This window comes from Rhinolophus hipposideros, assembly GCF_964194185.1.
Source record: "Rhinolophus hipposideros genome assembly, chromosome: 15".
Taxonomy (NCBI): domain Eukaryota; kingdom Metazoa; phylum Chordata; class Mammalia; order Chiroptera; family Rhinolophidae; genus Rhinolophus; species Rhinolophus hipposideros.
In genome coordinates, this window is record NC_138061.1 from 26,042,802 (window position 1) to 26,064,972 (window position 22,171).

Genomic DNA, 22,171 nt, shown 5'->3' on the forward strand with positions numbered 1-22,171 from the left:
TCAGTCTCTTTGTGATCCCTCCTCCTTGAGTCTGCCTGGATCACTGACATTAGGCTGGTTGTAGCTAGTAGTATTATTGGTTCTCTCCTTTGGCAACTATAGAATTGAAGGATATTATTCAAGAACTCTTAGACACTATTTAGGGGAATCACTGGAGGATACAAGAAGTTTCTAAAGACCAAAAAGGGACAACAGTCATGGCCAACATCAATGAACAAAGGCTTTCCCCAGTAATTAGAGATTGGTCAGCTGGACTCCTATACACTTTCTGAGGTCTGACTCGGATTTTTTGTAATCAAGTTCTCCTAGTTCCTTCTTTCCCTTCCCCAGCATTCTGAGTCTATATTCTTTATCTCAAATCCTGGTGCCACCGATGTTTTCCCCTGGATAGTAGATAGGTGGAAGAAACTAGGGAGAAAATGAAATAGTAAAAGAGGATAATACCTTAACATTATCTATAAGCAAGGGTATGTATGGCCCACATAATTGACTCATGCACCTCCCTGTGGCCTTATTACTGGGCAATGCTGGGTAGAAAAGCTGGAAAAATAGGAGTGGGAAGAGAGAAGGGAATGTCTAAGCATGCCTTCGTCCACCAGATGGCTCCCTAGCCCTCTCTTGCACAGACCTTGTGGTTCTTGGCTGTGGTCGCTATGCCACCATTTCCACAGCACAGGCATACCATTGTGCTTCCATTTATTGCGCTTCACTAATGTGTTTTTTACAAATTGAAAGAAAGACCCTCTACCAGCAAAAAGATTATGACTTGCTTTATTGCAGTGGTCTGGAACCAAACCCGAAATATCTCCAAGTTATGCCTGTATACCAGATCTTTTCATGCTTTTAGCTGTATTAGTTTTCATGCTTCTAGCTGTAGAAGTTAATGCTTGCAGTGTAACTAATTATTTCAAAACTTAGTGGCTTAAAACAATAAATATATATTATCTCACATTGGGTTTTGGCTTTTGGATGGTTTTGGTCAGGAAATCATGAGTGATTTGGTGGTCAGTTTTGGCTCAGGGATTTCATGCATTTGCAGTCGGATGTTGGCCAGGGCTGCCGTCATCGGAAGCCTTGATGGAGCAGAAGGATTGGCCTCCGTGATTACTTCCTCACGTGGTAGACAAGTTGATGCTGATACTCTCATGCTGACAGGCTGGCAGGAGGTTTCACTTCCTCTTCACTTAGGACTCTCCAGAAGACATCTTGAGTGTCCTCATGACATGGCATCTGACTTCCCCTAGAGCAAAAGATCCAAGAGGGCGCAAGGCAGGAAACCACAGGTCTTCTATGATATATCCTCAGAAGTCACACACTGTCATTTTCACAATATCCTATTGATTTTATGGGTCAGAACCACTCAGCCTCCCAGTGCATAATGGAAGGATTATACAAGAGCAGGACTACCAGGAGGTCAAAATAATTGGAGCCATCCCGGAGGCTATCTTGGATGCTGGCTATTATGTGTTGCTTTGTCAGCTTAGAATACCCTTCCCCCTCCACCTGACCTCCTCCCACATCTTTCAATATCCAACTTGAATGTCAAGAACTTTGTGAAGCCTACCCCAAATAATTCATCACTTCCTCCTCTGTGTTTACATAGAACTATGTTCCATCTCTATTAATCACCTATCACCTTGCATTTTAATCTATTTCTTGAATGTGAGAGTTTGCCTTCATTACTCTGAGTTCCTGAGAGCAGGGAGGCTGAGACTTAACATCTTGACAGCCCCAGTTTCTGCAAAGTATAGACCTTTGGCATAGTAAATACTCAATGAATGCTTGTTTTAAAATAAAAGAATAAAACATAAAATAACAAGCATTGGTGAGGATGGGGATAAACTGGACCCCTTGTGCACTGTTAGTGGGAATGTAAATGATGCAGCCTGTATGGAAAATAATATGGCAGTTCCTCAAAAACTAAACATATTAATTAAACATAAACATTACCGTACAATTTAGTAAGGCCACTTTTGGGTACATACTGAAAAGAATTGAAAGTAGGGTCTCAAAGAGATATTTGTACACCCATGTTCATTACAGCATTATTCACAATAGTCAAAAGCAGGAAGCAACCCAAGTTTCCATTAATGGATGAATAGATAAACAAAATGTAGTATGAACATACAACGGACTCTTTCTTATTCAGCGTTAAAAAGTAATGAAATTCTAACACATGCTATAACATGAATGAAACTTGAGGACATTAATAGTAAGTGAAATAAGCCAGTCACATAAAAAAACAAATATTGTATGACTTCACTTACATGAGGTACCTAAAGTAGTCAAATTCATAGAGACAGAAAATTTAATAGTAGTTGCTGGGGGCTGGAGGGAGGGGGAGTTAATATTAAATGGGTACAGAGTTTCGGTTTTGCAAGATGAGAAGAGCTCTGGAAGTGGATGATGGTGATGGTTGCACAACAATATAAACATACTTAATACCACTAAACTGTGTGCTTAAAAATGGTTAAGATGGTAAATCTTGCCAAAATTAAAAAAAAAATTTAATGAAAGAATGATAGGTAAACAAAGTATGATATACCCATTCAATGGAATATTATTCACCATAAAAAGGAATAAAGTATTGATACATGCTACAACATGGATGAACTTTGAAAACATTATGCTTTGTAAAAAAAACCAGACACAAAAGGCCACATACTGTATGATTCCATTTACATGAAATGTCCAGAATAGACAAATCCATAGAGACAGAAAGTTGCCAGGGACTGGGGAGAGGAAAAGATTGGGAGTGGCTGCTAACAGGTACAGGGGTTTCTTATGGGTTGATGGAAATGTTTTGGAACTGGATAGCGGTGATAATTGCATAACTTTGTGAATATACTAAAACCACTGAATTCCACGCTTTAAAACTGAGAAGAATTTAATTTAAAACTAAGAATTTTTGTTATGTTGTGTGAAATTTTATGTTCTATGAATTACATTTCAATTTTTTTATGAAGGATTAATGAAAGAAATATATGACTGGTATATATTTTTAGATTCTCTTTAATATTTGGATTTTCTCTAATATTTAAACTTAATATTTGAGTATAGATTGGGATTAATAGCTCACTGCCATTGCTCTGAAAAGTGTTTAGTAAATACATCTCTATGTTCTTGTACCTGGGAAAGAAGTATTCATGAGTAATGAGTTTTCCAGCTGTGAGACAGTGAGTTGTCAGACAAACAGCAAGGAAATGAATGCCTGCAGTTACATTCTTACTCAACAGCTCTTGGCAGCCATGAAAACAACCATTCATCAAACATGGGTGCAAAAAAAAGTCTTGCAAAGCAAGGCAATGAAAACCTCAGCAATAAAACCTTGTGGCCTCCCATGAAAGAGACAGTTAACTGTCCACCAAAAAGTCCTGTTTCCCCCTCCATGGTTCAGAGGTCTATCTGGGCAGCAGATACCTGGCCAGCCCCCTTGTATATAGATTGGATCATATGAATCCCCAAAGGAAGTGAGTGGAAGTGATGTCACTCTAGAAGAAGCCATTAAAAGTCAGAAATCTACTCCTCCTTCCCTTCTCCCAAATGTGAACTCGATGCAGAGGGTACAACTGGGCTGCAAAGAGGAAGGATCCTGAGTCCCTGAATTATCACAGAATGGAAAGCCTTCCACTAACGTGGAATATCCACAATGAACAGTTACGTGTAAGGAACAAGTAGTAGATTGACTCAAGTGCTTTACGATCGGTGTGTCAGAGCGCCCTCTTCAGGACTCCTGGAAATAGCAGCAAGGAGAACCAGCACCCCACTAGAGGGTAATAGATGCCGCTATGACGCGAGAGGGACTGCTTCTGGGAGCATGCCCTCACCTCAGTGCTAAGGAGGGAACATCGCAGCCTTGCTGCCTGCAAGATCCCAGATAGCCAGCCAGTTCAAAGCAAGGGTCATGGAACAGGGAGGGCAAAGGATCTTTCAAATTAGGAGCCATCATCCTGCTGGCTATGCCCAGCTGCTCTCCTTGGATTCTGGCCACCTCCCCAGCATACCCTTCCTTAGCCCCATGGGGCCCAGAGAATCTCAGGCCCTCCTCATCTCTTTCCAGGTACCCCCACTAACCCTAGTCCCTGGCGCTCCTCTCCTCAAAACTGGCTGCAATGCGGATACAGTTGCCCTAGTACTCTCTCCCTTCCTCGCTACTCTAGGCTGTGTGGGGCTAGAAAGAGCACGGACCTGGGTGAGCCACTTCATCTCCTAAGCCCCCCCCTTAAGGGTTTCAGTATGATTTCTATAGGAAGCAGCCAAGGAAGTAACAAAGTTAACCAATGTGAGAAAGTTAGAAAGATTCCGGAAAGACCACAAAATTCTTGCAGTCCCTGACTAGTCATATGAACATTCAGAAAGGGTTAAATTATATTATATTTATTGAACACATAGAATTATACATTTGTTAATTTTAAAGAACAAGTTGCAGAAGACTCTGAATGTATATACGTATGTGTTTGTGTATCCATGTACATTTGATTAGTTATAAAAATTAAGGAAGGAGAGTTAATAGTTAACAATGGTTTCTCTCTAGGGCATGAGATTAGGACGATTGAATGTCTTCTCTTTTTACTTTGTACACTTCTGAACAGTTTGATTATTTAATGAATATATATTACTGTTACATTTTTATGGCTATATATTGGCATTTATTTTACACATAACTACTGTAACAAACAAAATAATAAAAATATAAATAAACAGTACTAACCAGACCTTTCTCTCTTATATTCCTGCTCTTTCCTTTCATCCCTGAAAATGTTAGTGGTTTAGCTCTTTCTCACCACAACCACCCCACACCCTCCTTAGAAAAGCAGGAAAAGTACTAGACATAAATGAGCAAATCTCTCGGATTCTCCAGGCTCAAATGGTTTCAGTCATGTTTTTGAGCAGGAGTGTCTTATTTCAAAGCGCCCCCAGCATAAAACAGAAAAAGGTCAGATGAGACCATTCTTGAACACCTGCTCTCCAGGTGGGAAAACCAAATTCCACCTAAACTTTAGAGCCTGCCAGAGGCCCAGAGGGGCTTAGCAACTGGCTGCCTTCTAGTCCTTCCTGTCACTGCCTGTGTGACCATGGATAAGGTCCTTCTCTCTGGGGCTCCACTTTGCCTATTGAATTGTCAATGCCAAACTAAGATTGTTGACAAGACCAAATAAGGTAATGTAAGCAGCACATTTTCAATTGCTGGATTCTTCACTGAGCTAAAGTAGAGCAGGGGCCTACCAGCTTTTGCATAAAGGTAGGCCGCTTTTCATTTTGGATGAATTTCATGAATAGAATCAGAGAGAATGTGGTAAGGGAGGGCCCTTGGCAGCTGGTGGCATTTTCCACTACCCTGTAAATCCAAACCATGAAGAGGGCACTTGCATGCGCACGCCTGTGTGTGTGTCTATGTGTGTTTGTGTTGTATGTTGGGGAGGGTGCTTTGAAACAGAGTGGGTGTGGACCACATACAGCATCAGAGCTGTTGTTCTAAGTGGGTTTTGAGATTTGTCAGTAGAATCCTATGTCCTGGCAGACTTCAGGCCCAGGGCATAGGAGGGAAGAGCCAACAAGGAAGGCTGTTAACTGTCCTCCTACCCGTTCCAGGGCACCTTAGTCAGCAAGCTGTGGCTAGAATCAGGGAGACAAACCTGGTGGGGCATGTCCAGGAGCCAACACCAGAACAGGTAGTAGTCTGCAGGAAAAGAACCAGAGCCTGGGCTCCAGGAGACCCCACTCTATCTCTACTCAGCTCTGTGACATCAGGCAAGTTGCCACTTCACCATGGGGTTCATTTCCCCATCTGTACAATAACGCAGTTGGACTAGAACAGAACCCTTCTGGGTCCATGAGCATGGTCATTCTGCGCCTGCCCATCAGGCAATGGAGCTTCCCAAACAGAGGGCCCATTGAAAGCCGGAAAAGGAGTCTCTGGAATTCCCTCTGCACAGGCAGTTTTTTCACCCCCTCTGGTTCCTGTGTCCTGCTCTAAATGTGCTGGAAATCTGTGAACTCATTTTCCTTACCCTTCCAGAAAAAAAGAGGGAAGCCGGGGAGACAGACAACAGGATACTGTGGCATAATGAGAAGATGGAGGGAGGTGGGGGGACCTAGAACAGGTTACTGCAGGGGCCAGAAGACACGAACACCAAGATCAGACAAACCAAACTTTATTCAGAAAAGCATGTTAGTAATCACCACTAAACTATTAAATGAGGCACATGGGTCCCCTCTCCCTTCCAGCCCTCAGCCCTCTCACTCACACCCTCTCTTTTGGCCTTTGTATAATAGTACGCTGGAAAAAAATCTCTCCTGGGTCCGTAAGTGGTCCCAGACTTTGGGCTGGGCGCAACCCACAGTGGTCTGAGGCAAGACTGCATCCTGCAGTCCAAAGAGAGAGACCAATAAGATTGACTCCAATATCCAAAAGTTCTGGGCCAGGTCAGGTGGCCATTCCCACGGCACAAGGCCTTTAGGGCAAGGAGGGAATGGTTGTGGGGGCCATCTGACATGTCCTTCTCATATCTGTAGAAGCAGCTGAAGGCCAAGCGGAAGGCACATCTAGGAGAGTCAGTGAGCACCGGAATGTTTCAGGCACACCTGGATGGTAAGTTACCATGAAGGCCAAGGAGAGATCTGCTCCTGAGCAAGGTCACCCGACCACAGACAGAGCACCGTGGGCTGGGGGGCTAAGAAGACATCCTCAGGGGCCTGGATCTGAGCTGAGGATGCAGCTTAGATGATGGTCTAAGAAAAAAGGAACAAAAGCTGGAGCCAAAACCCATTGTTTAGTGTATAGAGGCACATGGCTCAGTCCCAGGTATTTGGAATCTCGTGCCCAAATCCTAGCACAAGAATTGGGATTTCTCTTGTGTTAAGACAAAATGAATCTTCACCCATCTTGGCTATTGCATTGGATGGTGTTGATAGGAAGCTGCTGAGCAGAGGTCGTTCCCTCTCTCCACTCCGAAACCCTGTGCTGGCCCAGGTCAGAATAGTGTTGCCCATCCAAAGCAGCAGGCCCTGGGAATCTCCACAGCCTCAGCAACATGGAAACCTGCAACAGGAGAACCAAAGTCACTGGGTTTCTGAGGCACTCCCAAGATTCCCAGCAAAGCCCACCCCCAGGCTCTGGTGAGGGACCAGTTACCCTGCCTGGCGTATGGCGGCAGCAGCATGCCAACCTGAGATACTGAAGGGCTCACTGTTCTGGGATTTCCCAGAGGAGAGAAAACACCAGAGATAACCACAATTTTAATCAGTACAGAGTAGTTTTGCAAGATGAAAACTTCTGCAGATGGATGGTGGTGATGGTTGCACAGCAATGTGTATATACTTAATGTCACTGAACTGTCCACTCAAAAATGGTTAATTTTATGTTATGTATATTTTACCACAATTTAAAAATTTTTGAAATAACCATGTTAACGGTATCTAACATGTATTGACCCTCTACTATATACAGTATAGCCTGGTCCTGAAGAGACCAAACTGCCCGGGTTAAAATTCTAGCTCCGCCCTTCACCAGCTGGGAGACTCCGGGCAAGTTACTCAACCTCTCTGTGACTCATTTTCCTCAGATGGAAAATGGGAATAATAGAACCCACCTCAATAGGGTTGTTGAGAGAATGAAATGAATACATCTAAGCGCTCTGACCAGGACCAGGCAGAGAGGGCGAGATAACTGCTATGGTGACTGCGTAAAACTTACATAAGTGCCCTTTATTGCCACCCAGGTCTTCATAGCTCCCACAAAGAAACCTAACACCTCTTCCCCTAAGCCTTGAAAACATGCTCACAAAGACACATTCTGGCTTCCCCTATTCTAGTTTCCAATCCAGAGAGGGGTGATTTTTTTTCGAAGAGCAGACCTTTCAAGGATTTAGCAAAAAGGTTGAATTGTCACAACTGTTTGGACATTGTAGTTATTATTGTCCCACCTCCAAGTTGCTCTCTGAATAAAAACCCTCTAATTTTTAGAAAAGGAGGAGCTCTGTGTTTTTTATTCAAAAGCCTGTATCTCTCCAAAAGTCCCAGTGTCTTACCTTACAGAGGCTGGGCCAGCTGTTCACCCCTACTCCAGAGAGCTTTCTTCTCCTTAGTAAGTGTAATTGCTGTTAAGGTCGATGCCAGGATCTCTTGCAGGTGATGTTCCTTTTGACTTGGGAAGCCATCTGAATAACCTTGGCTTTATTTCCCAAACAATGTAAAAGAATGTTCAAAGCCACCAGTTCCCAGGCCTCTCACAGGACTGGCAGGGGCAGCTATTTTCCCTCAAAGGCTGGGCCCTCCCTCTGCTAGAGAAAGTCCCTGGGAAAGAGAGAGAGCACCCCATATCTTCAAACAGACCACAACCGATGGGTTGGGCCCCTTAGGAAGGAATGAGAACCAGGACAGCACATGGCTGCCAGGAACCTTAAGGTGGCAAAAACTGATCCAGGCCCAAGGGCAGTAAACACTTATTACTCTGTCTTCTTTTACAGAGAGACTTCTCAGAGCCTTTGATATGCTCATGACTCTCCAAAAAGGCGAGATAGCACCTTTGACAAATCCATTTGGCCTGGAAACCCTCTTTTCTGAGGGTAACTCTTGAGCCAGTATCTCTAGGAACACCCACTGCTTTAATGTAAACAGCGCTGGATTGGGAGGGGTTCTAAATCTCATTCTGGCTGTTCTTATGAGCAAGCTCTAGGGCTCCATCTGTAATAAGAAAGAGTGGGGCTCACCCTAACATTCCGTGGTGGTTGTGTGTCATCTCTAATGCAAAAAGATACTGGAAGGTGGGAGTGGGGCGGAAGGCTGTGAGAGGAAGGCTGGGAAGGCAAGGCCTGGGAAACTAGTGTGATTTGAGGCCTGGCCTCCATGAACCGTGAGGACAAAAGCGGAGCAGGCAGACGCAAGAGTACAGCCCATGGGCCCTTGCCATCCATCTTGGCCTTTGGAGATGGACTCCACCCAAAGACATCAAAGCATGAGTCGGGAAGGACTGCGCAAAATGCCCTCACAATTCCAAGCTAAAACCAAACTCATCGCTCATCCCGGGACCAGTGGAGACTTGTCCCCAGCTCCGCCAGCGGCTGCGTGCCTGCTTTTTACAGCACTCGAGGCTGGAAGAGGGGCCAGGGTAAGTGGATGCTCTTCCCACCGCAGGGCTGAAGGGAGGCGGCAGGGGCGCAGCCAGAAGACCGCTTCCAATTTGGGAGCCTCCCCCGGATCTACGCGGCGCCTGTCCACGTCTCTCTCTCCGCAGGGAAGACAAGAGGAACCACGAGGTGTCGCCCCGGGGAGGCCAGTCTGAGAGTGCGCGTCTGCCTCTTGGAGGTAGCCGGGCTTGGGTCCCTGGAGACAGCGCATCCGGCGCAGCGGTCGGGGCTCTGGGCGGTGGCTATGCAGTCCGATGGGAACTGCGTGTCAGGGTGCTTGGGCGTGTTCTGTGCGGGAATGCAGGGCAAGGGAGGGTGCCAGGGCGCACAGTCGCGGGGCGGCAGGAAGGGCTGGGGCACAGGTCTCCGCAGGGTCCCCCGTCCCGCGGCGCAGTGGCCTCACGCCACCTCCTGCTCGCCCTGGTAGCGGCGACAGCAGCCGTAGAGCGCTGAGAGCAGGTAGAGGCCGAGGCAGAGGCCGCCGCAGACGGCGGCCGCCAGGAAGGCGTGGTAGGCGCAGGACATCTGGTAATCCTTGAGGTTGCAGTAGCTGTGTCTCTGGGTCTGGTCGATCATGATGGCTGTCGCGGCGCCATACAGCGCTGCTGCCAGCAGGTCGTGCGCCACGTTGACCACGAGCCAGCGCGAGCCCAGAACGGGCACCAGCTCGTGCTTGCCCAGCAGTGTGAGGAAGTAGAGGCCCAGGGTCAGCAGCCAGAAGAGCACCGACACGAAGAGCGCGAAGTGCACGGGGCCCTGGTACCTGCTGGTGGCGATGGTAATCCAGAAGGCGGCGCCAGCCAGCAGCTGCAGCACCCGCAGCACGCCCAGCGGGCCGCGCAGGAAGGCCCTCTGCAGGCGCACCGCACCGCGGGCCGCGCGCGCCTGGGGCGGCGGCTGGCGCGGGGGCGGCGGGAGCATGGCCCCCGGGCGCGGTGGCGGCGGCGGCGGCGCCCCGAGTAGCGGAATGGCGGCGCCTTGCTCGCAGGGGCGACCGGGCCAACGTTCCCGCTGCGCCCGCCGCGGCCTCCTGGCTCCTTCCTAGTCCTTCGCTCTTCCTCTCCCCTGTTCCCCACACTTCCTCCCCTCTCTCCTCCCCCCAACCTTTCTCTCCCTCTCTCCACCCCTCTTACCCGCCCTTTCCCTTCCCCTTCCCCTCGTCGGTCTCCACCCCCACTAGCTCCTCCCGGCTTCCTGCCATCTCTCTCTCTCGGCCTCGCTCACTACCCTGGCGCCCCTCTTCCCCATCGGCGCCAGACTCCTAGCTCGCATTCCTGACTCCTCAGGGCAGGGCGGAGGGCATCCGCACCCCTCCAGCCAACCGCGGGACTTCCGCTCTATCCGGCTTAAGTGAAGTTTGCCACATCGGGGGCCACCCTGCTCGCCCTGCCTCCCTGGCTCCGGTCCAGCCTTGGAGGGGAAAGCTGCCTTCCGGAGCATTCTTCCAGTATCTGGCTGAGTGCCGTTCTTTCTCCTTTCTCCTGTTAAGTGCCCACCGCGGCCTCCCGGCTTTGCCTTGGCGCCTTCGCGCAGGAGGAGAGCAGTGCTAGTCTTGAATTGACATCCATTCTCACCTGGACACCCGGCCTATCCTGCAGCGCCCACCGCAAACTTAATCCTGTCCAAAACTGGGCTCAGACTTTGTCTCAGCCATCCGAGTTCTCCGTGTCAAAGAAAGGGACCATCAGCCACCAGAGGCCCCACTGCCCCTCCTACACGCCACAAATCCAAGTCCCACCAGTCGAATCACTTGTTTTCCAAGCCTCCTTGCCACGGAGTCTCGCTTAGCTTAAAAATATGCTACCCAACACAGCCAGGATACAAACTCAAGCCTGCCATAGTAAAGCCCATGTGCTTAATTACTAGGCAAAACGGCCAGTAATGGAGGCTTAATGCTGCTTCACATTATTGTTCTCGTGCTTTACATGTATTCTCATTTGAGTCTCAAAACAACCCAGGCCAGGCAATGTATACAATTATTTTCCTCATTTATGGAGGAGGAAAATGAAGCCTAGGGGGAGGGGTTAAGACCAGGAAGCTGGCCATTGCAGCTGGTCTCTTTTCTTTCTCCTTCTGATGCAACCTATGTGTGCTGTGGCATCTTTATAAAACACAGACCTGGTTGTTACACTGCTTCCCCCACTCACCACAGGATAGGGGTCTATCTCTTCTATCGGCATATTTCCCAATATGGCCCCAACTGATTTCGATTTCCTGACTTCCCACTTCCTTTCTTTACCTATCCTACCTACCACCCAGCATGCGAACATCACCAAACCTTGTTTCCCAAATAAGTTTGGAATGCCCTTCATTCCCAGACTCCACTTAGCTGGCACAGTCCTCCTTATCTTTCAATGCCCAGTTTAAATGATCCTTCCTTTGGTCCAGCCTCCCAGACTGGTGATTGCTGATTCTCCTAGGCTCCCACTTAAAGCCTCCCTCTGCAGTAGTTCTGAGTCTGCTATCTCAGAACCATTGGTTATTACACCTTATCCATCTTTGCCTGTGCCTGGCACATAGGAGACTCAGTAAATGTCACTGGAGTGGATGTAGAAACAACTATGGACCTGAGAGGGCCCTCTTGCCTTGAGGACTGTGCATGCATCAGAGCCCCAGCTAATCCTGTCCTGCAGAACTAGTCTGTCATCTCCTGGTCACGAGATGAGTAGTCCATGACCCCTGGCCTGGCTGAGCAGGTCCCTTTTCCAGCAGCCTAGCTCCCCTTGGAGGAGAAAAACTACGTGGCTGCTCAGGGGGCTCATGCCTCTCACTGCCCACATAGCCCCTGCCCTAGCAATCTCTGGATGCATATTTTACATAAACAGATGGTGATTATAACACTCACATCTGTGGAAGACAACACGGTGTAGACACTGGTTGCAGGCCCTGGAGGCAGACTGCCTAGCTACGCATCACTGCTTCATCACTCCCTAGTGCTGGGACCTCTTTCTGCCTCAGTTTCCTCATCTGTGAAATCCTTCCATTTAGCAAATGGCTATTAAGCACCTATTAAGTGCTAGGCTCTGTTTTAGGGGTTAAGGATACAACATATATATGTGATCATTAGGAAAGGAATGCTTGCTATACAGTAAGCACCATGATAAGCCCTTTGTATTCATTATTCTACCTAATCCTTACACCAAATCTATAAAATAACTGCTGTTAGCAAGTATTGATTCACTGATGGAGAAACCAAGGTTTGGAGGGTTAAGGAAGTTGACCACGTTGACAGAGCTGATGGGTGACAGTTTAAACAGGAGCCTCGGAGTGGCTGACTTGAGGTCCACATTCAAAGTGCTTTTATATACTTTCCTATATTTTATTCTCAGCTGCTCTTACAGGGACCTAGCAAGGTTATGTGACTTGCCCAAAGAAACAACCAGTCAGTGTCAGTGTGGGGAGTCAAACCTAGGTCTTCTGACCCCAATTTCAGGGCTTTTCCTTCAGCATCACTTAGCAACCCATGGAGTGCCAGCCTTGTGAAGGGTTGGGGCTAGGACAGGCAGCTGCAGGCTGAATCTGGGTGCTGGACCGATGACAGTGGGTTATGCCACACAAACTACTACTGTGAGTAGGGAACCTAACAAGAATAAACATTTCGAGGCATAGATGAGAATCTTTCCTTCTTCTAAAAAAGGCACTTGGAGATTTAAGGGTGGAGCGCCACCTGGTGGGCACAAACCTTTAGCCTCACCAGCCAAGTCCTGTTCCTTACAAAAAGTCAATACAGTGGCTTTGGGGAGATATTTTTAGCCTTTGGAATCCTGAAGACATTCCAAGAGGCGGTCCAGCAGACTCTCTGTAAAAGCATAACCATGCACAAAGATCTTGATTGCTCCAACTCAACAAATATGGTCTAAGCAACTCCTGGATGCAAACAATCTGGGTTTGGAATACAGGAAAAGGACTAACTCCTACCCTCAAAGTGTTTGCACTTCGCTGGTAAGGGAGGGACAGTTGTAGACACAAAAGAGAGGGCTAGATGAGAATTATAAGGAAAACATGAAAAGGAAGGAGAGAGTATGTGTGATGGCAGAGCTGGGGGAAGCCGCAAGAACAAGTGTCATTTGAGGATGGATGGAATTTTGACAAGCATAGATGGGGGATGGGCATTGTTGGGAAGGCGTCCACCCTGGGTTCTGAGCATCCCTGGATGTTATCACTGGGTATGCCCAAAACGCAAGGCCATGACTGCTCTTTCCCCAGTGGTTTCTGAGTCTTGTGTTTGTAGCCAACAACTTTGAGGGATGAGGGAACATCTTCTCCCAGAGAAAGAGCAGGCTTGCTTGCTGCTTACTATAAAAGTGGTTTTGGTAGAAAGGAACAATGGTGCATTTCCCAAGCTGGGTGTGCCTCAGCTACGATGCAAACGCCTTGCATATGTAACATCCACCTGGACCCTTCTGTGTTCTCCCATGAAACCTGAGAACCAGGGGAAAAGATGTAACAGTGACACCCACTCTGCTTGCTGTGCCCACAGGGGTAAATCCTTTGTCTCCGGCTTAGAAATCCTGGGTCTTCTGCCAGTGTTTATGAAACAACAGCAGTCTAGCTTATTAGCCTTGTTCTATGCAGAGGAAACAGTGAGCAAAAGCAGGGCCTAGGTTGTCTAGAGGACAAGGAGCCGTGATTCTTGATGGATACTTTAAGTTCCAATGTAAGGACTTTCAGTATGTCCAGAGGGGAAGGCAACTTGTAAGAAGGAGGAACGTGTGCTCAGCTTGAGATCCCAGGACCATGTCTTACTATCCAGTCAATTCTGTTCTGTTTCAGTCTCTGGGTTACTATAAACACACTGCATATATAGACCCAACTCACACTGGTTTAACACCTGTTACATGCCAGGCCCTGAGCTGGCACTTGACACAAATCAGCTAACAGCAAAGGCAAAATGCAGAGTGAGAAAGATGGGTGCCTTTACCTATAGAATCCTGCCTTGAAGCGCATTGTTAAATTATTAAATAAACATTTCTATGTACCTATCATTATGTGCCTGAGCTGGAAGAGACCTTAAAACATCATTTGCTCCAGGCTCATCCTTTTTTGGAGGGGTCACTGAGGCGCAGAAAAGGTAAGTGACTTGTTCCAGGTCACACAGCTTGTTGATGATGTGAGTGCCTAATTGTAATTTAGGTCTCCTGACTCAGTCCAGTGTTCACTCTGTGACACCATTGGGACAGCTCCCATGTAGGAAGTTCCCTGCGGCTACAGAGCAAAGAGCTCAGTGAGCCAGGCCCCCACAGGCCCTCTCATTTGTGGGCCAAGTGACTCACACCTCTAGGCCTGTTCCCAAGGTGGCTCCCGCCAGGCTGTGGGAACAGGGGCCCCTGGGGTGGAGGTGGGTGGCTCTTGAGCTTGTTAATTCAGCCCCCAAGGAGTGCCTGGCCTTTCCTGAGACCATGGGGCAGCCTGGACTCTGGGCACCTTTGTGCTGACGCAGAGCAAGTGTTCATGGGCTGAGCTGGGCAAGTGGTAAAGGCATTCGACCCTGGCAAAGCTTAGCCCTCACCCCCCAGGGAAAGCTGGCCAGGACCAGAGCAGGAGCCACAGGCACCTGCTGAGGCTTATCTTTGTGTGAAGCCACCCAGCACGCTGGCTGGTAAGGCTGCGTCCTTAAGGCTAAGTAAATACGGGTGACCAAAGTAGGCGCCCTGGAGACCACGTCATTAAGAGGCTGCCCATGAGATGCTCAAGTGACCTCCTGCTGGGACCTGTGACCGGGATGTGCAGACCACAGCGGAGCACATTCCTGCGGGAAAGGAGGGGCCTTACCTATGAGGATGGACAGACACCCCGAGTCAACCACCACTCTGCCAGTCAGCCTTGGATAAAAGTGGCAGTGGCTCAATAGTAATAATCAACATTTGCAGAGCACTTACCATGTTCCAAGTGCCATGCCAGGTACTTTCCACACTTGTTTCATTTACTTTCCACAATAGCCTTGTGAAGTAGGAGCTATTAAAACCACCTCCACTTTAAAATGAAAAAACTGAGACACGGGAAGTTATGTGACTTACCTAATATCACATATCTAGTGGAGAATGAAATTCAATATTGATTCCAAGTCCAGGCTTTTAATCACTGCGTATATCTGGGACTTTGGCTTTCGTATGGGAGGAGACAAGACATCAGAGGACTGCCCCTAAGAGGCAACAAAGAATGGTCCCCATTTTGTGGAGATGGTCAGCAGGTAGGGGGCCAGGCAAGAGGCCACGAGAGTGGGTGTAGTTGCTATGGGCCTAAGATCTGCAGAGCCCAACTGCATATGCTGTTTCCATTGCTCACTGCTACGTGAGGGGCTGCAAGAAAGGGGGATTTGTCCCCCTACCTGCCCAGCCCACCCACAGCTGGCACTTTAAAACAGGAAAAGTGGACCCCCAGGGCTGAGCTGGAGCCCAGAGCCCCCATCAGATGATGCTCTGTGCTGGCTGTTTAACCTGCATCACCTCTTTAGCCCTTGCAACAACCTTGTGAGCTAGGTAATTCATTACCTTCACTTGACAGTTGAGGAAAATGATTCAGACAGATTAAGTAGGAACTAAATTTAGATTTTCAGACCACTAGACACGTTACAGCTGCCTTCGATTCCCTGAATCTGCTTTAACTGTGGACTTTCCCCTTAAGTCCAGTCTCATAAGACTCCCACAAGACATTAGCCTCTCAAACCATATGGCAAAAACAAAGGTGGTCTCCCCTCCACTCCACTTGGTTCTCCAACCTCCCATTACCACGGGGGCCTCTTAAAGATGTGGTGAATCATGGAGATTTTCTTTCTGCTGCCAAGAAACCTCCCTTCCCCAAACTAGATAGGTAGAGTAGGACACTGCCACCATGGCCCAAACAGATCAAAGATCACAGTAGCCACTAGAGACCCAAGAGGACGTTGCCCTGATGTCATGCGGAGACTCTGGTCTTGCTCCCTGTCGTGCGGGGCGTCTGGCGGGGTCTCAGCTCCCGCCCCCCACATAAGAACGCAGGATGTGGCTAGGCCAAAAAGGAACACCCACGGAGCCATACGTAGGGAAGTCATACCACTATGGTCTCACTGGAGGCTGGGTTTACACGACTTGCGACCTGCTGTCCGCTTTGCTGCCAACCAACCGACTCTCCTCGACTCTCCTTCAGTCTCCTCCTTCACTCTCCTTCAGTCTCCTCCTTCACTCTCCTCGGCTCCCCTCCGTATCCGCGGCAGTTATATCAGTGGCCAATGGCTCAATGGCTACAGCTGATGGCCAACCAGCCACAGCTGACGGCCATCTACTACCCGAGCCAGCACCTCTCCACATGAGGCAGAGAGCCTGGGAACTGCTTTCTGGGGCTCTGTCCCGACACTCCCCCACAAGAATGCAGGATAGAGTGAGGCCAAAAAGGAACACCCACGGAGCCATAGATGGGGGAGTCATACCACTATATTCTTGCTGGTGGCTGGGTTGGAGACACAGGAAGTAGGAGCCACACAATCTGCAACCTGCCGTCCGCTTCTCTGCCAACCAACCAACCAACCACGTGGCCACGGCAGTTATATTAGTGGCAAATGGCTAACCGGTAACAGCTGATGGCCAACTAGTCACAGCTGATGGCCATCTACTACCCGAGCCAGCACCTTTCCATGTGAGGCCGAGGGCCTGGAAACTGCTCTCTGGGACTCTGTCCCCATACCTGACCCATCAGAAGATGCCAAAATGCCAACATCATGGCATTCAGGGATCAAGAGAAGCAACAAGAATCTTCAGTGGAGCTGAAATGCTTTGCAAGGACTGCCTCTCCCATGGCAGCCTTCTCTCCCACCCACAGCCCCTGTGGGAGTACTGGCTCTAGATATAGATAGTATACTTATACTATAAGGCCCTGCCCCTACCGTACTCCACTGCTGACCCAAGCTGGGCCCATCAGATTCCTTCTCCTGGAATTTGGCTGACTGGCATTCCTGAATAGAGCTAGTGCTGGGGTAACCAAAGCCAGTGCATTAGGAAAATTTGTGGGGAGTACAATTTCTGAGTAGGCAGAGGAAGTTGGTCTGTGGAGAAGAGAAAGGGACAGAGTAGAAGAAGTAGGAGACAGAAGTAGGCAGAGGAAGATGGTCTGCAGGGAAGAGGCAGGGTTCGCCAGAGAAACTATATATATAGATATAGATATATTAGATATATTTCTTACAAGAAATTGGTTCATGCAGTTAAGGAGGGTGACAAGTCCCACATCTGTAGTCAGCAAGCTAAAGACGCAGGAGAGCTGATGGTGTCCTTTAGTATGAAGGCTGCAGGCTCAAGGCCTAGGAAGAGCTGATGTTTCAGTTTGAGTCCAAAGGCAGGAAGAAAACCAATGTCCCAGTTCAAACAGCCAGAAAGGGTTTCCTCTCACTCATGGGAGGATCAGCTTTTTTATTCTATCCAGGTCTTCAACTGATTGGATAAGGCCCACCCACATTCAGGGGGGCAATCTGCTTTACTCATTCTGCCAATTCAGATGTTAATCTAATCTAACACCTTCACAGACACACCCAGATTAATGTTTAACCAGATATCTCTGGCGCGCTGTGACTCAGTCAAGTCGACACATAAAATTAACCATCATAGGCAGTTATGCAGAGACAAGGGATGATGACAACTGCCTATGATTTGCTCCAGGCTGTTCAGCTGGACTTCATTTCTGTGAACTCACTGTTGATTCACAGTAACCCTCTCCCTACTTCTTTACTTGAGCTAACTCAAACAGATTTCTGTTTTTTAATAATATTACTGTAATGAAGCAAGTAGGGTTTGGAGCCTAATTGCTGGGGACTGAATCCTATTTAACTCTGTAGGGTTTTTTCGTTTTTTTGTTTGTTTGTTTTTTGTTTTAAATGGCTGCAAATTCTTTGACTCCCCTTACAATAAGAAGTCAGGTCTATGTCCCCTGCCCTTGAATCCGGGCAGCTTGTAAGTTGATTGTAAGTAACAGAAAGGCAGAAACAACACTGTATAATTTCTAAGTTCTGCCAAAAAAGGCAATATAGCTTCTGCATTGTTCACTAGAACTCACATTTGTAGCCCTGAGACACCATGGAAGAAGTCTGACTACTCTGTGGCTACTTTCCTGCAGGTCACATTGAGAGACCACTGAAGCACTCCAGCCAGCAGCTCTAGCCAAAAGCTTTTCCAGACTAAGCACCAGGCCTATCAGAAATGAGCTTTCGGATGTTTCCAATCCCCAGCTGTCAAGTCAGCCTCAGTGTTCAAAGCTTCCAGCTGAAGTCCTGACATGGTGGCACAGAGAGAAGCCACTTCCACTGTGATTTGAATTCCTGTGTGTCAGTCATGTTTTTCATTCTCTGTATTTTATGATGTTTTGACATTTTGGGACCTTGCAGATCCAGAGAGGGACTGCCCCTCCTAGGGTTAGCTAATTTCTAGGGATAATAAATAACTTGCCAATGAGCATGCTTTTCACATGCAAACCAACAAATCTTGAGCCCATACTTTGCAACACCTCCTCTACATTCCAGTGGCTTTTACACTCCAGGAGGCAATATTCCTCTACCTTAATCATCCCAGGGCCAGGTACCAGACAACTAGAGACAGTCTCTGGGCCCCAGAGTCTGCTGGAATTACTCAACCTAGCCATCCTAAATCTGCCTAGCCAGCTTACTTTGCCTGGCTTGTTCCTTCTCACAAAAACTACAATAAACACTCATGCCCGTGCTTTCTCTTGCTCCTTCTGCCTCCTGACTGAGGCTGGTGATTCCGCAATGTGGTTCTGCACGGCATGTCCTGGCTCCTTCTCTGGGGAACTGCGAGTAACAACATATTTTTTCAATAGTGGTTGTCTCCTGATCTGTTGACCTCTCTGTTTCTGAATAAAACCAAAACCCCAAGTACATTTAAAATTCTGACCCACCAAATTTGTGAACATAATAAAATGGTTGTTTTATGCTGCTAAGTTTTGGGCTGGATTGTTATGCAGCAGTTACAACTGGAATACATATGATATCCTGCCAGTTCCTTAACCTCAGCTTCTTCACTGGTATGACGAGGTTAATTGCAGTAGTACTATCTCAGAGGACTATTATCGGATTAAACGAGATGTAAAGTGCTTAGAGTTCAATGTGTGTTAGCTTATAATCAACAATGTTTTCTGAAAGAGCTTTGACACCCAGCTCACTTGTTCTCAATGCATCCTTGGTTTGAAAGCCAAAAACCCGCTCTCACTTGAGGTTCTTCTTCCTTCTTCACCATCTTCTTCCTCCGACCAGTCTTGCCATTCTCCACTGTATCCGTCAGAATCCAATCAGACAACAGAAACCACACAAGAATTTGAACAGGGAAACTTCAATATAAGAAATTATTTAGTATAACAGGGGTTAGCGTGCTGAGAGTTTGGGTATAAGAAGTTAAAGAGGACTCTAAAGAATACAGGAAAAGAAGACATAAGGAGCAGCCACTACCCCTACGGCTGAGATAGACCCCCAAGAAGAGCGCTTCTCTCCCCAGCCCCGCCCACTAGGACCAGGATTCAGACCTCGTTAGAGGGTGTGGTTGTGGCTCACTGGATGGCAAAGAAGTCGCTGAGGTGCTGTGCTGGTAGAACTTGCTGGAAATCAGTCATCTGGGTGCTGGGGGAAATTGTTTTCAGGGAGCTACTGCATGCACCTCAAAGCTTATTGCAAAGCCACCCAAGGGGGTGCAAGGGAGGCTGCTAGCCACTGTGCTTTGCTGGCTGCCATGTGCTGTAGGACTCAGGTGCTGAAGAAGCCACCAACACTGCGGGAGCCTGGAGCCTGGGAAGCCACATGTGCTCCAGGAGGGGGCACTAGAGATGCTTCCCAAGTTCAAGGAGTCTGGTGAAAGAAACACGCCACAACCAAAGGGAGCTTCCCTCCTGTAGCGTCTTACCAGCTCCATCTACTGACAAAGTTGAGCATTGCGCCAAGTGGAAAAGAAATCTACAGGACTGTGCTCCAGTATCAAAGCGATAACTGGCACAGTCCACCCCTTTGGAGACTCAGTATCCATACACAACCTCCTACATACATTTGGACTTTCATACAACAATAAAACAAGTCCACATTTCCACCTAATGAGATATAGCTATCATTCTTATAGGTGAAGAAGTTCTCACCCTCTCCAAGATGAGGAGACACAGTCTCAACACTCTATATTAAGTACATCTCAGACTTTCTCATAGTCCTGTGGAATATACTGTTACCTAATGACTAAATCGTAGCATTCACTTCCAGGAACTTACATATAAACTTACATATAAAACAAAAATGGGAAGAGAGAGAAAAAGAAACAACAGTTAGTGTGTGCAAAAATGCCATATATACATAACAAACAGAAAATATGCAAAACTACCACAGTTCTTGTTTTTGTAGTTGGCCACAAAGCTGTCTTAGTGGTCACTAATGATTTTCTAACTGCCCAGTTACTTCTACATTTATTAGTTGGCATTCTACTATAAGGAAGGCCTTTCTCATCTCCTCTGTTTACCTATTTATTCATTTCTATTACTATGGACTTATGTATTATTTTACTAATTGGGCTATAATCTGTTACTGTTATATTTCATTTCGATGCTCTGCAGTTAGTTAATGGGGACCCTGGTAAACTGATTCCTGGTCCTTCTGACACGTCCACGTCATTCTTTGAGTACTTCCTCATTGTCTGCTACAAGATGTTCCAGGGTCATCTTGAACTTTCTCAGCCCCAGTGGTAGAATCAATCATTTCTCCAAGGAACCATGGATCCTTTTGTGGAGAATGGTATTGAGAAATCAATATCTGGGTGTTGGAGACGTCATCAAAATGGTGGCGTGAGGTGAGCCTCTGTAAAGTTCCCCTGGAATTTACAACTAATCGAACAACAATAACTCCACAAAGGACTCCCTGCACAGCAGACAGGCAAGACGAACAGGCTCACTACTGAATTCACCTAAAGGTGGGAGAATCTCGCGAGCTGGGGAGGAGGGAAGGGAGAAGTGCAGAGACAGAGCCGCGTGGGCACAGGACGCAGACCTAGCTCAGTGCTCCGAGCTCACTGCATCCCGGAACTACCGCAGCTGCGGGAGAGGGAAGGACTCGGACTGCTAGGGCTCCGCTTATGGCCCACAGGGCTGAGGGGGCAGCATACAAAACCGCTGAACCCAACGCTCACGGCAGAGACCTCGGATCAAAGACTGAGGGAAGAAGGCTGAAAACGGTGGTTTAAGCCCTCACTGCGAGCAGAGAACGAAAGCCTTAGGCACTGAGACTAGCCACCCTTTCCCCACCCTCCCAGAGCTCGCCCTGCCCCCACCTGCCTGGTGCTAGAAGCGGAACATTAGCAGTGTCAGATCAAAAGAACAGAATAGTTGCTGTTCTGAGAACTGTGAACTGCAGACACAGATTTGCAGCCAAACTAGTTCTGGCAAAGGGGAGAGAGCTGGTGAAGCGGGACCAGCTGTGGTGGTGGTCGCCGCCATTGCTCTAGGCCACCTCTCACAACCCACCCCGCCCCTGGCCCCACCTATCGACAGATCCCTGCAGGAGTAAACAGAACTGCTGAAACATACTGGCTCTGAATCGGGTGCAGGAAGAGCTTTGGAACTTCAAAAGCTCTCCGCATACCCACAAGGACATTGCGTCCTGTGACCCAGGCAAACTATTAACAGAGGAGAAGCCCGTCTCCCAGAGAATCCCCATATTGTGTGAGAAGCTGGAATAGTGTAGAGAAAACATAGCACTACCGTGTGAGAGAGAAAAAAAGGCTGCAGTCTGAGACAAAATAAAACATTCTACCAACAAGTACTGGAAAACAAAAGAAAGACCTCTTCCTATCAACCTATTGCAGAAGCCACTCCTGTAGATGTCTAGGAAAAGAAATAATAAATCAGTAAGTGCCGTGAATAACCAAGGCAACAAGACAGCTCAGAAAGAAAGTGAAAAGTCTCCAGATAAGGAACTTAAAGATATGGAAATATGTGACTTAAATGACAGAGAATTCAAGATTGCAGTTCTAAAAAAACTCAACGAGATGCAAGAAAACACAGAAAGTCAGTTTAATGAACTCAGAAACACAAAGAACAACATG

At 47.6% G+C, this 22,171-nt stretch overlaps 1 protein-coding gene and 1 long non-coding RNA gene across 2 annotated transcripts; one reads left to right on the top strand and one right to left on the bottom strand.

Annotated features, from left to right (window-relative positions):
- The first annotated feature begins 8,664 nt into the window (after window positions 1–8,664).
- Window positions 8,665–14,112, top strand: LOC308508429. Its single transcript, XR_013995026.1, has 3 exons — window positions 8,665–9,109; window positions 9,236–9,306; window positions 10,618–14,112. It is a non-coding gene; the product is annotated as an uncharacterized lncRNA (long non-coding RNA).
- MARVELD1 (MARVEL domain containing 1) lies at window positions 9,097–10,215 on the bottom strand. The gene has a single exon (XM_081075073.1). It carries the CDS (start codon window positions 10,047–10,049, stop codon window positions 9,528–9,530), a length of 522 nt encoding a protein of 173 aa, XP_080931199.1. The 5' UTR covers window positions 10,050–10,215; the 3' UTR covers window positions 9,097–9,527.
- Window positions 14,113–22,171: the final 8,059 nt, after the last annotated feature.

Coding starts and splice junctions, on each gene's coding strand:
- MARVELD1 (XM_081075073.1), bottom strand. CDS start 10,049: ATGCTCCCGCCGCCCCCGCGCCAGCCGCCGCCCCAGGCGCGCGCGGCC.